Below are 13,356 nucleotides of genomic sequence, written 5' to 3' on the forward strand. Positions count from 1 at the left end.
AGTAAGAAAATGTTTATCGGCTTTTGTGGTATAACAGGGCTGGTGCACTTGCCGCCTTCAAGATGCTGGTGCACAAACTATAGGTCTTCTCTGCTGTATCCCCAGAAGCACAGGAAGGGCTGTAGCTGGGTGGCAGAGCTTTTGCTTCACATGCAGAAGGTTCCAAGTTCAATTCCCAGAAACTCCAGGTACGGCCGAGAGAGACTCCCTCTCTGGAACTCTGGAGAGCCCTTGCCAGTCAGTGTAAACAATACTAAACTTGATGAACTAAACAATGGTCTGACTATGTACAAGGCAATTTCCTGTGTTTTTACTGCATATGTTTAAGTTGTTAGGTGAGCCTAGGAAAAGGCAGTGATGACTCCCTTCCTTCTTGCAGGGTCACTTACGGAAGGGACAAGCCCTTGTTAAACTTGGGAAAACAGAAGAAGCTTTTCAGGCCTTTTTATTCTCCCTTGCCTTGGATTCTGGGAACAAAGTGGCCAAATCAGAAGCTCAAAGGGTGAGTCTTATGTATCTTTTTATCTGATGTCCACATCTCTAACCGTAGCACCATCTCCTATTTTAAGAAAGAAGCCAACCTGTAGCTTACCAGTTTATCAGTTTATGGGATGTGGTTGTGCTTCATTATGCTCTCCACTATTGTATTGTCTGGGTGAACCTTATGTAAGTTATTTTGGAGCAGGGAACTGTCACCATCTTGTTGCCATATGAAGCTGCCAAGCACATCGGTGGTGCTGTGAAGGAGAGGTCACACCGAGTCCTTCGCAGTGAACATGACAGGCAGGCAAAATAGCAAACCAGATGTTTGTTCAGCCATCGGTCTTGCCCCTTTTGCACCATGCTCACTTTTTTAAATGTAGGGTGTTCACTTCAACTTTGATCCCCACCACTTCATCAATAATACTTTTAAAAACTGCTTTGGGGATTGGTGGTGAAGTTGGCATGGATCTTTGTGACTTTGCAAGTTCACCTTACTTGTAACTGTATCCTGGTTGCCCTACATGACTCCACCTTTCCCCCATCAGCTCCTTCTTCAAAACCCACCTTTCCCTTAGAAGTACTTAGCATAACCCCATAGTTCTCATGCCTCACATCTATTGCCCATGGGTTTCTAAAGTAATTGCATATTGTTCCCGTGTCTGCCCTCTGCATCCATCTCCCTAATGGCACTGTATAAATAAAAAACAGCCATAATCATGATTTTTAGTCCACTTTTTGTCAGCTGTCATATTAAACCTCTAAGCCAAGTCATGTCATCATGTTGTAAGATTTAAAAAGGGGTAGAGATAGCTTAATTATGGTGATGTTGGTGCCATCAAATGCACACAGTTTTCCTCCCTGGAATGAACTTTGAAAAACCAGTTGCACAAGGTTTTTGGCATGATTCAGGCTGAACTGGGGAAAGCTGGCTGTGGGGAGGAAGGCTGCCAGTTGGCTAGTGACTCTGATGTCACCAACCCGCCACTTCTTCTTTTCTTTTTGGCAGCCGCTGGAGCAATTTTGCAACTGGTTTTAAAATTAACTTCCTTTTCTTGGTAAGGTGAAATACATACATATATATATATATATTGTGTGTGTGTGTATATATATATATATATTGTGTGTGTGTGTATATATATATATATATATATATATATATATATATATATATACCGTATATATATGCCAACTTTTGTATCTTGGCATGTCCCTTTCCCCCTGCCTCCCTGACAAACCATTGCCTTATGTGCTGTCATTGTACCATGTGCTGTTTTTGTACTGGTGTGTCTCATTTCAGTGCTGTTCCTCAGCACAACGCTGCAATGAACTGATAACGTTCATTTTCCAAAGTTGCATTGGTGACAGGGCATTGTGTGAAGGAGGCTTCATTTAATGATAAAAGTAGCCTTTGGGTGAATTGGATGAAAGTGCTCAGAGCACAGCACAGTGAACTTGTCTGATTCTTCACTAAGGCTGTTTGGGCAGTTGTGACACTCTTCTTTCAGAAGTGCTCGGACTGAACCCATGAAGCTGAGCTCATCCTAGCTGGTTGCTTAGTTTATAATTGCCATCAGCCTAAGAAGTGGGTTGTGTTCAGTGAGCATGATAAAGTTCAGGGAAGCAACCTGACCTCCCTTCTACCTTGGAATTCCGGTGTGGAGATTGGGAAAAGTCTCTGTTCTATATTCAATGCCTGTTTATTACAGTATATACCTTTGCTCGCAAGGGCTCTTTAAGTCACCTCCTTCTCCAGTGTAAATAACTAGAGGCTCTGGCAGGATTTGCTGCTTGAGTATCTTGAACAATTGGCATTCAGAAAAACGAGCTGCAGGTAGGGGAGGTAGGGGTGTGGAGCCTATGATATGGTCAGACTCCCATCAACCATGACCATTGGCCGTGCTGGCTGGGGAGAGGCATCTGGAGGGGCACAGGTTCCCCAGCCCTGAAATAAAGTGTGGGGAGGAGGTTAAAGAGCCCTTTGGCTTGGGTCTTAGGTAATATGGAAGCAAATAAGTTTCTGGCCCTCTAGCCCTTGCTCAATTCAGAATATTGCCTCCGGGTTTCACAAATACTGTTTGTTCAGGAATATAGGGGAAAGGAGTTGGGAGACATCTCAGCCAAGAGAAACCCGTACTGCCCTGTGACTTGGTCACACCACACAGTGTGCATGAGGCTTCCACTGTGCAATTCAAGCTGGGAGGGTTGCGGCAAACTGCACTGGGCCCATGCAATGCAATATTGATGCCAATGGTTGGCGTTAGCTTCTTAGTCTCATGAGATGAGAATGCAAAACTGCAGGTAGGGGATAAATGGCCCTCCAGATGTTGCTGGACTCTAGCTTGGATAGTGGTCAAGGTTGATGGGAGTTGTAGTCCTTACAACTTCTGGAGGAACTGGGCTCCCTATCCCTGATGTAGAGGGCAGAAAAAAGGGATTGCCTCTAAGAAACAAAAACGTAGGAAGCAACCTCATACCAGATCAGAGTATTTGTCTGTCTAGCCCAGTGTTTCCCAAACTTGGTTCTTAAGCTGTTGTTTTTGGACTACAATTCCCATCATCCCTGATCACTGGCCTTGCTAGCTAGGGATGATGGGGGTTGTAGTCCAAAAACAGCTGGAGACCCAAGTTTGGGAAACCCTGATCTAGCCCAATGTTGTCTATGCAGACCAGCAGCTGCTCTTTGGGCAAAGGAATCTTCCTGTTGCTACCTGATCCTTTTGACTGGAGAGGGAAGGGGCTAATGATTATTATCCAAAGGAGCCCAGGGCAGCAAATGTACATGCAATAAAATATATTTAAAAGAATTCCATTACAGGTGTAGACTTTGAAAGCTCTCTACTTAAAAGTCTTATTGAAAGAGGGGATGGCTTCTGGTAGCTGCCAAAAAGGCAACAGAAGCAAGCCTTGGGTTATTTTAGGAGCCCAGGAAATAAAGCAGCAGAATTTTCCAGCCTCTGATTTTATTTTTATGCTGAGATAGCTTGCAGTTAATAGTTTTCAGATGAATCAGCATTCTTTTGATGCTGGCACTTAACCAGTGGTTTTCACATCTTTGTGAATCTGTTGGCTCTCTCTCTCTCTCTCTCTCTGAATGTATGATGATCCCATTTTGGAATGTAAAAGCACACAGCAAATCTTGCTTTGGTGCAGAGGATTAAACTTGATGCATACCTCTGTTGGATTTCATTCAGAGATGGGATGCACAGGCTTGGCCCATCCTCTTGAACCTTGGGTTTAGATTCCTGTCCACTTCGTGTAGCTTTGAACTATGTTCTAATGCTTATCCCAAGAGACAGGGAATGTGCTCTAGCTTAACCCACCCCACAATGTGGTTGTGTAGATAAAAGTAGGATAACCCCAGGTATGCTCGCCTCTTCCATTTGAAAGACAGGTAGAATGCAGGTGTTTAAATTTTTAATGGTGTGGGTAGAACACAAGTCAAATCTGCCCTGCCCTGTGGTCAAACCCAGATGACTGAAAATTGTTTTGTTTATTGTTTTGTTAGGAGTCTGTCTATTAAACAGGAAGTGTATGACTATCAACCTGTTGGCATTGACAAGATGAGTTTGCATTGCAGCAGCCTTTTGTGTGTGTGCTTTTCATAGCTTAACTGTTCCGCAGGGAAGCTTAAAGAGCACTTCTCTCCTGAATACCCCAAGCCTCAACATCTGTTGCTAGCTTACACTAAATAAGATCCTTGTCCCAGATACCCCTGTATTGATGGCCATGACTGACAATGGCTCTCTGGAGCCCCTGTAGAGCTTTTCCATCACCTGCTGCCACATCCGCTTCATACATTTAAAGCATATTTCATGCTCAAGAATTATAGGAACTGCGGTTTGTTAAGGGTGTTGGGAATCGTAGCTCTGTGAGAGGGAAACTACAGTTCCCTGGATTCTTTAGGGCAAGCCATGTGCTTTAAATGTGTGTTAAATCAAATGTGCATTAAATTTATAGTGTGGATGCGGTGTAGTCCTCAGAAGTGGAAATGCCAGGAATTGAACGCAAGACTTTATGTGTTCAAATTAAGTAATGAAGTGTGTGTGTGTGTTTGTTTTATATCATAGCTTCTACTTAATTTAATTTCGTGTGTCCCGAGGGATGCTCAGGAACGCATGCCTGATATCCTGCAGCTGGTATCTAAATTAAAAGGGAACATTTTAAGTTCAGCACCATCTGAAGGCACCATCCATAGACTACAAAGTTTGATCCAGGTAACACTTGTCTGTGATACTGTCCTTGTATGTTAATATTTGGTTGTGGAGGGGAGGTGGTTGTGCAGTTTGCTGCTGGGTGAGTGTGTAGGGTCATTGGCCTGATGCATGAGTGCATGCTGCTGACCACCCTGGGATTTTATTAGCAAGGCACATGGGGGTTCTAGTTTTATTAACAAGACGCTCATGGGGTTCTCTGAGAATTGCAGCCAGTCATTAGGGAAAACCTTGGCAGAAAGGTTGGGATTGAAGACTCATTAAACTGGGTCTTATTTCTTACAACTTAAGAGTCTGGCTGGTAGATCAGACCCAAATGGTCCTAGGCCTCCCGCCTCCTTCCCAAAGCCTGGTTTGTGCTTTCCCAGCTTTGTAAGGAGGGGGAGGGCTCTAGGACCCTGTCAAACTCCTTGTGCCTCCTTCCTAAGGGGGGGGGGTCCATTACCTGCCTTTGGGAAGGCAGTAAGATGAATGAGAGGTGTCATAGTACCCAAGTCCCGCCACAGCCAGGTGCTTCTGGGAAATGTCAAAGCTGGACATGTGTGCAATGTTTTTTATTTTTTTATAAGTTCTCCTTTCAAGGCCTTGACCAGAAAGTGTGATCTATGATTTCAGAATAGGCTTTGTATGGATTTACTGGGCTGCAAAGAACTGATCTTGTGTCTTTGGGCTGGTGAGATAGACCAGCCATTGTATTTGCCTTCTCTGTCTGGCCCTTGGTACTCTGCCCAGGCCACACCACTCACCAGCCCTGCTTCAAACCTTCCTTGAGTGTTTTTGCCTAGCTGGGACATGTTGTTGAACTCTGATTATGCCTCTTGCTTGTCTGGATGGAGGACTGAGAGAGGGGTGGGTGGGTGGGTGGGTATAGAAGCTAGCCTATTGCATAAAGGTAAACTTTGCATTATATAATAATAATAATAATTTATTATTTGTACCCCGCCCATCTGGCTGGGTTTCCCCAGCCACTCTGGGCAGCTTCCATAGAAACCAAAAATACAGTAAAATATCACAGATTAAAAACTTCCCTGAACAGGGAGCATTCATTGCTCCACCCACTTCTAGCTGTGGCCCTGGCAGGGAATGCAACCCTTAAACTGTTTTACTGCTTAGTGTTGCACCCAGTGTATTATCTGTACTTTCAGCACCGGGTTTAGTGCTGTGCAGTCAGTCAGTCCCCCCCCAAACACAAAAAAGTGCACCGAGGGGGTGCAAAATTAAGAAGATCCATAACTGAGAAGATCCATTTGGGGGTGCAAAATTTTGGTCACGCACAGGGCGTCATATTACAAAAGATTACCCAACTCTGCCCCTGTTACTTTTCCAGCAGGATTGTTTTTCTCTTGAAGTCATTTGTTGCTCATCCTGCTTCACTTGTCTCAAGACAAATTGTGAGCAAGATGCTGTACAGGCAAGAAGTTCTATTTAGAATTACTCTGCAACCTTAAGCCTGATTTTGGGGTGTGTGTAGCTTTTTCTGCAGGGTGATTTGATTGCTTTGAAGCACTGAATTGCATTTTAGGGCTTGAGTTGAGAGGCAGTTTAATTTATGGAGTCTCCTTTCCAGGGACCCCTACCTCTTCCCCATTCTCTGGTAGTCACCTCTGATCAGGGCTGGCCCACCCATGAGGCAAAGTGAAGTGACTGCCTCAGGCAGCAGATCCCAATGTCGATCTTTCTCCCCCACCTTGTTCCTGATGTAGGTATTTGCTGACGCCTTCTTCCCTGGAGGGCAGGGGCTGCCATTCTGGGGTCTGCCTCAGTTGCCAAAATGTATTGGACCAGTTTTGTCTCTGGTGGCCATCTCTGAAACCGGCCAAGGTAGCTTTGGGACAGAGTTGCTCTTTCATCATGGTGCGGGGAAGAGGTTCCTAAAACATAGCATCACTGCCAAAGCATCCTACATAGCAAACTCATTCTCCAAATGCTGATCCTTGCACAGTCCAAATGGCTGTGTGTAGTATCCATGCCAAAGAGGGAGATGTGGACAAGCCTGGGGGAATTGCAATGTTTGCTGAAGTACAAAAAAACAACAACCAAAGGTGGAGAAGAAACTCCCAAAAAGCATCTTAGTGAAGGCTGAGCATGCCAAGTGGACCCGGAAAAGTGTTCAGCTTGGTGGGTTAGATGGAAAACTGCAGAGAGGAATAGATTGGAACGGATTGTCTTGGGAAAAGGTGTGACTGGCTGGCAGGAACCCTGAGCAGGAACATTCTGCATGGCACCGTTTTGTTGTGAGTCCCACCTAGAATCACAGAATCGTAGCGTTGGAAGGGACCATGAGGGTCATCTTGTCCAACCCCCCTGCAATGCAGGGATCTTTCACTCAACGTGGGGCTTGAATCCACAGCCCTTAGAATAAGAGTCTCAAGCTCTGCCAACTGAGCTATCCCACCAATAGTAGTCCCACTCCCAGCAGACACATTAAAGTTAATGGGCCTGACTAATATAGGGACCATTAATAGACAGGACTAACTAAAGGTCTACTATAACTTAGTCACATACAAACTCCAGATTTTTATGTAGAAGCATGAGATGTACCCTGCCTGGAAGGCCCCTTGAAAAAACTCAGATAATAGTTTGCCCCAATGGCAAGCCTTGGCTTATGACTGCTAAGGTTAAATCTTGACCGGCTCTGGTAACCAGGCCTTTTAAAGCTTAACCTCAACAATAGCTTATTTTCTATTTTGAATGTTATTAACTCCTATAAGAAGCAGCCTCAGTTTTCACAAATCAATTGAATGAAGTAGTCAATCTTTTTCAAAGCCATACCACTTCAACTACTGATATTTTTTATTTTTTAATTAACATAATGCTGCTAATAATATACCTGCATGTTGCGAACCAGCTTGTTGGGCAGAAAGCAAAGTTTGAAACCTTCTCCCTGACATCTTACTTTTCTACATGCAGGGTATGTTTGGGAGGGGGAGGGGGGAATCATGTGAGCCTTCACTTGTAGGCTGAAATGATACCACCCTGAAGCAGATTTATTTAATTTACTGACCTTTTCATTTTCCTTTCAATATTTCCAAACTACCTCTGTATTTGTTTATCAGCTACCCAACACATAGTGAAAATTTCTCTGGGAAACATGCAAATAGGAAGAAAAAAATTTAAAAACCACTATATGGGAGAAACACCATGAGAATGGGAGTTAAAATATCTCCCTGCTGCCCGTGGTGAGCAAGGAGTCAAATGAAACCTGCTCTCTTCTCTGATAGAACCCTGTTCTTTGTTATTTCTTGGGCCTCATCTGCATTCTACATTTAAATCAGTATCATACTGCTTTAACCAATCACAGCTTATCCCAAATAATCCTGGGAACTGTAGTTTGTCAAGGATGCAAGTTAAAAAGATTCTTAATAGAGGTGTTCCATGTTCTGTGCAGGCGCGCTTTGAGGATATCTGTGAAGGTCTTGTGAAGAACATCATCTCTGGGGATCAGTAGTTCTAAAGAATAACCTTTTTCTTTGCACAGGAAAAGTTGCTAATGCGTGCTGCTCGCCGTGAAGATCAGAAAGCAGCTGACCGCAGTGGCTTAGAAAAGTCCACCCCAGTGGCAGAGAGCAAGAAAGGTAGTCATGGCTCCTCAGCGACTGAATCAGCCACCCTTATATCTGATCAGTGCAGTCTTCTAAAGAGAAAATACTGTTCTGATGAGGCCCCAAACACTGACCCACCTAGCAAAATTATGAAAAGGGGTAAGCTTTCTTTAAAAAATAAAAAAGAATCTATTTTAGCACTGAAGTAAAGTCGGGGACGCGGGTGGCACTGTGGGTTAAACCACAGAGCCTAGGACCTGCCGATCGAAAGGTCGGCGGTTCGAATCCCCGCGGCGGGGTGAGCTCCTGTCGTTCGGTCCCAGCTCCTGCCCACCTAGCAGTTTGAAAGCACCCCTAAGTGCAAGTAGATAAATAGGGACCGCTTTATAGCAGGAAGGTAAACGGCGTTTCCGTGTGCTGCGCTGGTGCTGGCTCGCCAGATGCAGCTTCGTCACACTGGCCACGTGACCCGGAAGTGTCTTTGGACAGCGCCGGCTCCCGGCCTCTTGAGCTAGATGAGCGCGCAACCCTAGAGTCGGTCACGACTGGCCCTGATGGGCAGGGGTACCTTTACCTTTAAAGTGGCAATGCCAAAAAAAAGGATGGCTTATAATTTTTGAGAAGTTTGCACTTTCTAATTTATATGGCTAGATGCATTTTTAAAATGTTACTTAAATTTAAATAGCAATACAGTACACCTCACCATAGTGTGGGAAGACTGAGGAGGTCACCTGAGTACCTGCTTAGACTTCCATCCAGATGCTGACTGCTGATAGGCCATTTCCGGACCTTCATCCCTTCTGAAGTTTCTTTATTTAAATTGGGCTTAGACCTGAGAACCTTTCAAACAGAGGGTGGTTGTATCGGTCATGTGGCCAGCATGACTAAGCCACTTCTGGCGAACCAGAGCAGCGCACGGAAATACTGTTTACCTTCCTGCCGGAGTGGTACTTATTTATCTACTCGCACTTTGACGTGCTTTTGAACTACTAGGTTGGCAGGAGCAGGGACCGAGCAACGGGAGCTCACCCCATCGCAGGGATTCGAACCGCCGACCTTCTGATCGGCAAGTCCTAGGCTCTGTGGTTTAACCCACAGCACCACCCGCGTCCCTGATAATATGTTCTATAGGTGGTATCTAACACCTTCAAAAATAGCTAGAATGTCTAAAACAAAACATTTGTTTTTTTCTGTTTTTTCTATTTAAAAAAATGAAATTAATGGACCTGCATTAGTGATGTTCATTACTTTCAGTAGGTCTACTCTAAGTAGGACTAGCATTTGATACAAATCAGGATGTCTTCAAATAGAGGGAAGAGCCTAAATTTAAATTCAGTTGTAAAATCTGAATATGTACCTTTTTGGAAATGTTACTTGTAGCCAGGCTACATGATGTGCAGAAAGAGGTGGTAGATTGTACCACTTCACATTGCATATGCCAGGGTTGACTACATCTTCACATGAAAAAAACCACCACCCTCTATGTGTAAAAAATTAGCCCATCAGAAAGTGAGAGAAACTACATGTAGGAAAGTCTTGTTCATTATTTTTAAAAATAAATAAATGCCATGGGGTTGGAGGATTCTAAAATACAACAAATCCCTGCTCTCTGAAGTGGCACCATCCAGAATTTTACCACTGTATGTTCTGCATAGGGACGCGGGTGGTGATGTGGGTTAAACCACAGAGCCTAGGACTTGCTGATCAGAAGGTCGGTGGTTTGAATCCCTGCAATGGGGTGAGCTCCCATTGCTTGGTCCCTGCTCCTGCCAACCTAGCAGTTCAAAAGCACGTCAAAGTGCAAGTAGATAAATAGGCACCGCTCTGGTGGGAAGGTAAACGGCATTTCCGTGCGCTGCTCTGGTTCGCCAGAAGCAGCTTAGTCATGCTGGCCACATGACCCGGAAACTGTACGCCGGCTCCCTCGGCCAATAAAGCGAGATGAGCGCCACAACCCCAGAGTCAGCCAGGACTGGACCTAATGGTCAGGGGTCCCTTTACCTTTATGTTCTGCATGTGGATTAAATGCCCCCCTAAACACAATGGTGTGGGGTGAGTGACAACACTTTTCTCTAAACTATAAAACTTTTGTATTAAGCACTTATGAATGTTAGACCTTTGAACCTGCAGACACGATTGTGATGTCCAAAAATGTGAGGTGCAAATGGTGGGTTCTTGTGGGAGAGACGATTGTTAAGTCACCAATTTCGATTGTTTGGCGTTTACACATCTGTGGCCAAGTGCACACTTTTAACTCCAATATATGCTCCTTCCAGTTCTGTAATGTGTGTGTTTGGTTTTTCTCCTTCTTTGTCCCGTCCCCGCCCCCCATTTTTAACAGATGCAAGTAAGGGGAAAGGATCCGGTACTGGGAAGAGTTCTCTGTTTGGATTAGTGGAACCATCAGATATGGAGTGTCCGTTGTGCATGAGGTAACCATTACTATCTTCTTGTCTAAAATAGGTGCAGGGAACTTTTCAGTCTGCAGATGCTGATTGACTACAACTCCATGCTTGCTGGGGCTGATGGGAGCTGGCATTCAGCAACTTCTGGAGGGCCAGAGATTTCTTGTGGCTCATGAGAAGACTCTCCCCAGAGTCTGCAGAGGAGGGTGGAGGAAACCCCAAAGAGACCAGAGGCACAGCAGGGCTCTGTTTAGGCTGCCCAGCCTCCCTGCCTAACAGCTGATGTGCAGGGTCACACAGCAGCAGCAGCTGCTTTCCCATGTGTCCTCCAGATATTTTGGTGTGGATTGGAAAGAGACTGGGGGGAGGGAGCTGGAGAGCAGGGGAAAATAGGCTTTTAGAGGCTTTTTAGAGGGTGTTCCCTACTTTACACAATTCCACTTAGGCACGCAGGGGCCCAGAACGTAACCCCCATGTAAGTGTGGGGGGGTGCCTGTACTTCTTAAATAGGGTCCAAACCAGTGGACCTTCCACTCATCAGCCTAACTGACTCACAACTTGCTTGGGGAAAACAGGGCTGGTTTCCAGCCTTATCCCACCCCTGAGATCAAAGCAGCTTGCTCATTTCCCTGGTAGACCCCCTCAATTTCTCAAAGCCCAGGAACTCCAAGACAAACTCACCTTGCATTTCCCAGACAGCTCCATTATAGTTTATTCAGAGCATAAAGGCAGACCATGCTCCCCCAAGTCTCTTCCAGGGGTGGAAGAATATGCTGATCTCTTATGACTCTGAGCCTAACCTTTCAGTAACTGGATTCCAGGCTTCTAGGGATTCTAGAGTGCTGGGACTGGCAACCACACATGTATCAACAGTCGGATTATGAAACTTTATCAGAAATAAATGAGTCTTGAAGAAAGAGACAATGTACATAATTTTTTAAACCAAGAAAATCTTTAATAAAAATTATTTTTTAAAAAAGAAAAAAAGAAATAAATGGCGGGGGAAAGCAGGCAACAGGTCAAACTGAATGCAAAATAAATCAAAGTGCTTTGGCTGTATAGCTGGACTAATCCTAGCCTTTAAGCCACAGGACAGTATTTTTGGTCTACTTACAAGTAGGCAGCAAGGATGGTCAGATCCAGCCTGGATCCCTAATGGTAAGAGGGACCATAGCTGCAGCTCAGCTTTTAAAGGCTTTCTCTCCTCTCCTTGGAGGAAGCAACCCATGGCTCTTTCTGACCAGTGACAGCCACAGTCAGTTTGTCAGATATGTCACACCTCCCTTATGGGAAACCCAAGTACCCTTTTGCATTTGAACAGAACTGGCAGGAAATAGGTGACAGACCGGCTTAGAGAAATGGTGGAAGCAGGAGATCTGTCCTTTGTGACAGATGCAAACCAAGGTGCAGTGTTAACTCAGGAATAGAAACCCACTTGAAACCAATTCCGGAACCTGCTTAATGCTAACCATGGTTGATGGTTGTGCCAACATAACCCTGAAAGCTGGAGGGTGGAATTCAAGTTATTCAGGAGAGGGAATGAAAAGGAATGTAAGCATGAACACCTAGAAATAATTGTTCAGGTTGCTAGGCAGGTGATAGGTTGCCTGAATTGCTGGAAATCCATGCAACTGATTTGGCATGGGTCTGAGTCTTTTTACTTTAACTTGTAGAGCTTGTCATAATTGCCCATAAGGAAATTCAACGAAATCTGCATACTGTATTTCCATGAACCAGTAACCCAGTGATCTCATCTCCAACCGGCCCAAGCTGTTATTAACCCAGTTTGCCCGCCCAACTAAGTAATGTAGTTGACCTACATCCAGGGAGTGAGTCAGGGACAGACCAAGAAACCTGCATAAACACCTGCAGCACACCTAGGTAATCGGACAGAATTTCTCCGAGGCTGCTTTTTAATCCTCTCCCCTGATCCTTCTCCATAAAACACATTCAGACTCGTACCCTGAACTGCTTTGAACTCAGGTGCTTGAATCCTCAGCCTTGTTCCAGGTGAGCTAATAGAATACAGTCGTACCTCGGGCTACAGATGCTTCAGGTTGCGTTTTTTCAGGTTATGGACCTCCGAAACCCGGAAGTACCAGAACGGGCTACTTCCGGGTTTTGGTGGTCGCACATGCGCAGAAGCGCTAAATTGCTTTTGCTCATGCGCAGAAGCGCAAAATCGCAACTCGCACGTGCGCAGACGCGCTGCTGCGGGTTGCAAACTTGCATCCCGCACGGATCACGTTCACGACCCGAGCGTCCACTGTAATTTTGGCTGCTCTGCTGGAAGTGACAAGTGGCTGGAGGAGAGGACTTTCAGGCCCACCCCAAATATTAAAACTTTCAGCCGCCACCACCGTATTAACATTTCAGGCCCCCAATCTATAACAACTTTCAGCTGAGTCATGGCTTTCCCCAAAGCAGCCTGAGACTGTAGTTTGTAAAAGGTGCTGAGAATTGTTGGGAGACCCCTATTTCCCTTTCAGAGCTACAGTTTTCACAGTGCCCTGGGAAGAAGGATTGGTTGTTAAATCACTCTGGGAATTGTAGCTCTGTGAAGGGAATAGAGGCCTCCTAGCAACTCTCAGCATCCTTTACAAACTGCTGTTCCCAGGGCTCTCCATGATATTGCTTTTAACTGTATAGTGCATGTGTTCCTAGACACATAAAATAGATTTCTACTTATATGATTTCATAGTTACACATATGCAC

The 13,356-nt window shown here is 45.0% G+C and overlaps 1 protein-coding gene across 2 annotated transcripts in view; it reads left to right on the forward strand.

Moving 5' to 3' along the window:
• LONRF3 (LON peptidase N-terminal domain and ring finger 3) overlaps positions 1-13,356 on the forward strand; it is a 40,787-nt gene that overhangs the window by 8,457 nt on the left and 18,974 nt on the right. Inside the window, exons 3-6 of one of the 2 annotated variants that reach the window (XM_082207252.1) lie at positions 380-502; positions 4,551-4,697; positions 8,173-8,395; positions 10,578-10,668. In XM_082207252.1, the coding sequence (XP_082063378.1) occupies positions 380-502; positions 4,551-4,697; positions 8,173-8,395; positions 10,578-10,668 (584 nt within the window). The remainder of the gene's footprint in view (positions 1-379; positions 503-4,550; positions 4,698-8,172; positions 8,396-10,577; positions 10,669-13,356) is intronic. The other variant, XM_082207253.1, reaches the window with a different exon arrangement.

This window comes from Podarcis vaucheri (genome assembly GCF_965113315.1).
Source record: "Podarcis vaucheri genome assembly, chromosome: Z".
NCBI classification, from domain to species: domain Eukaryota; kingdom Metazoa; phylum Chordata; class Lepidosauria; order Squamata; family Lacertidae; genus Podarcis; species Podarcis vaucheri.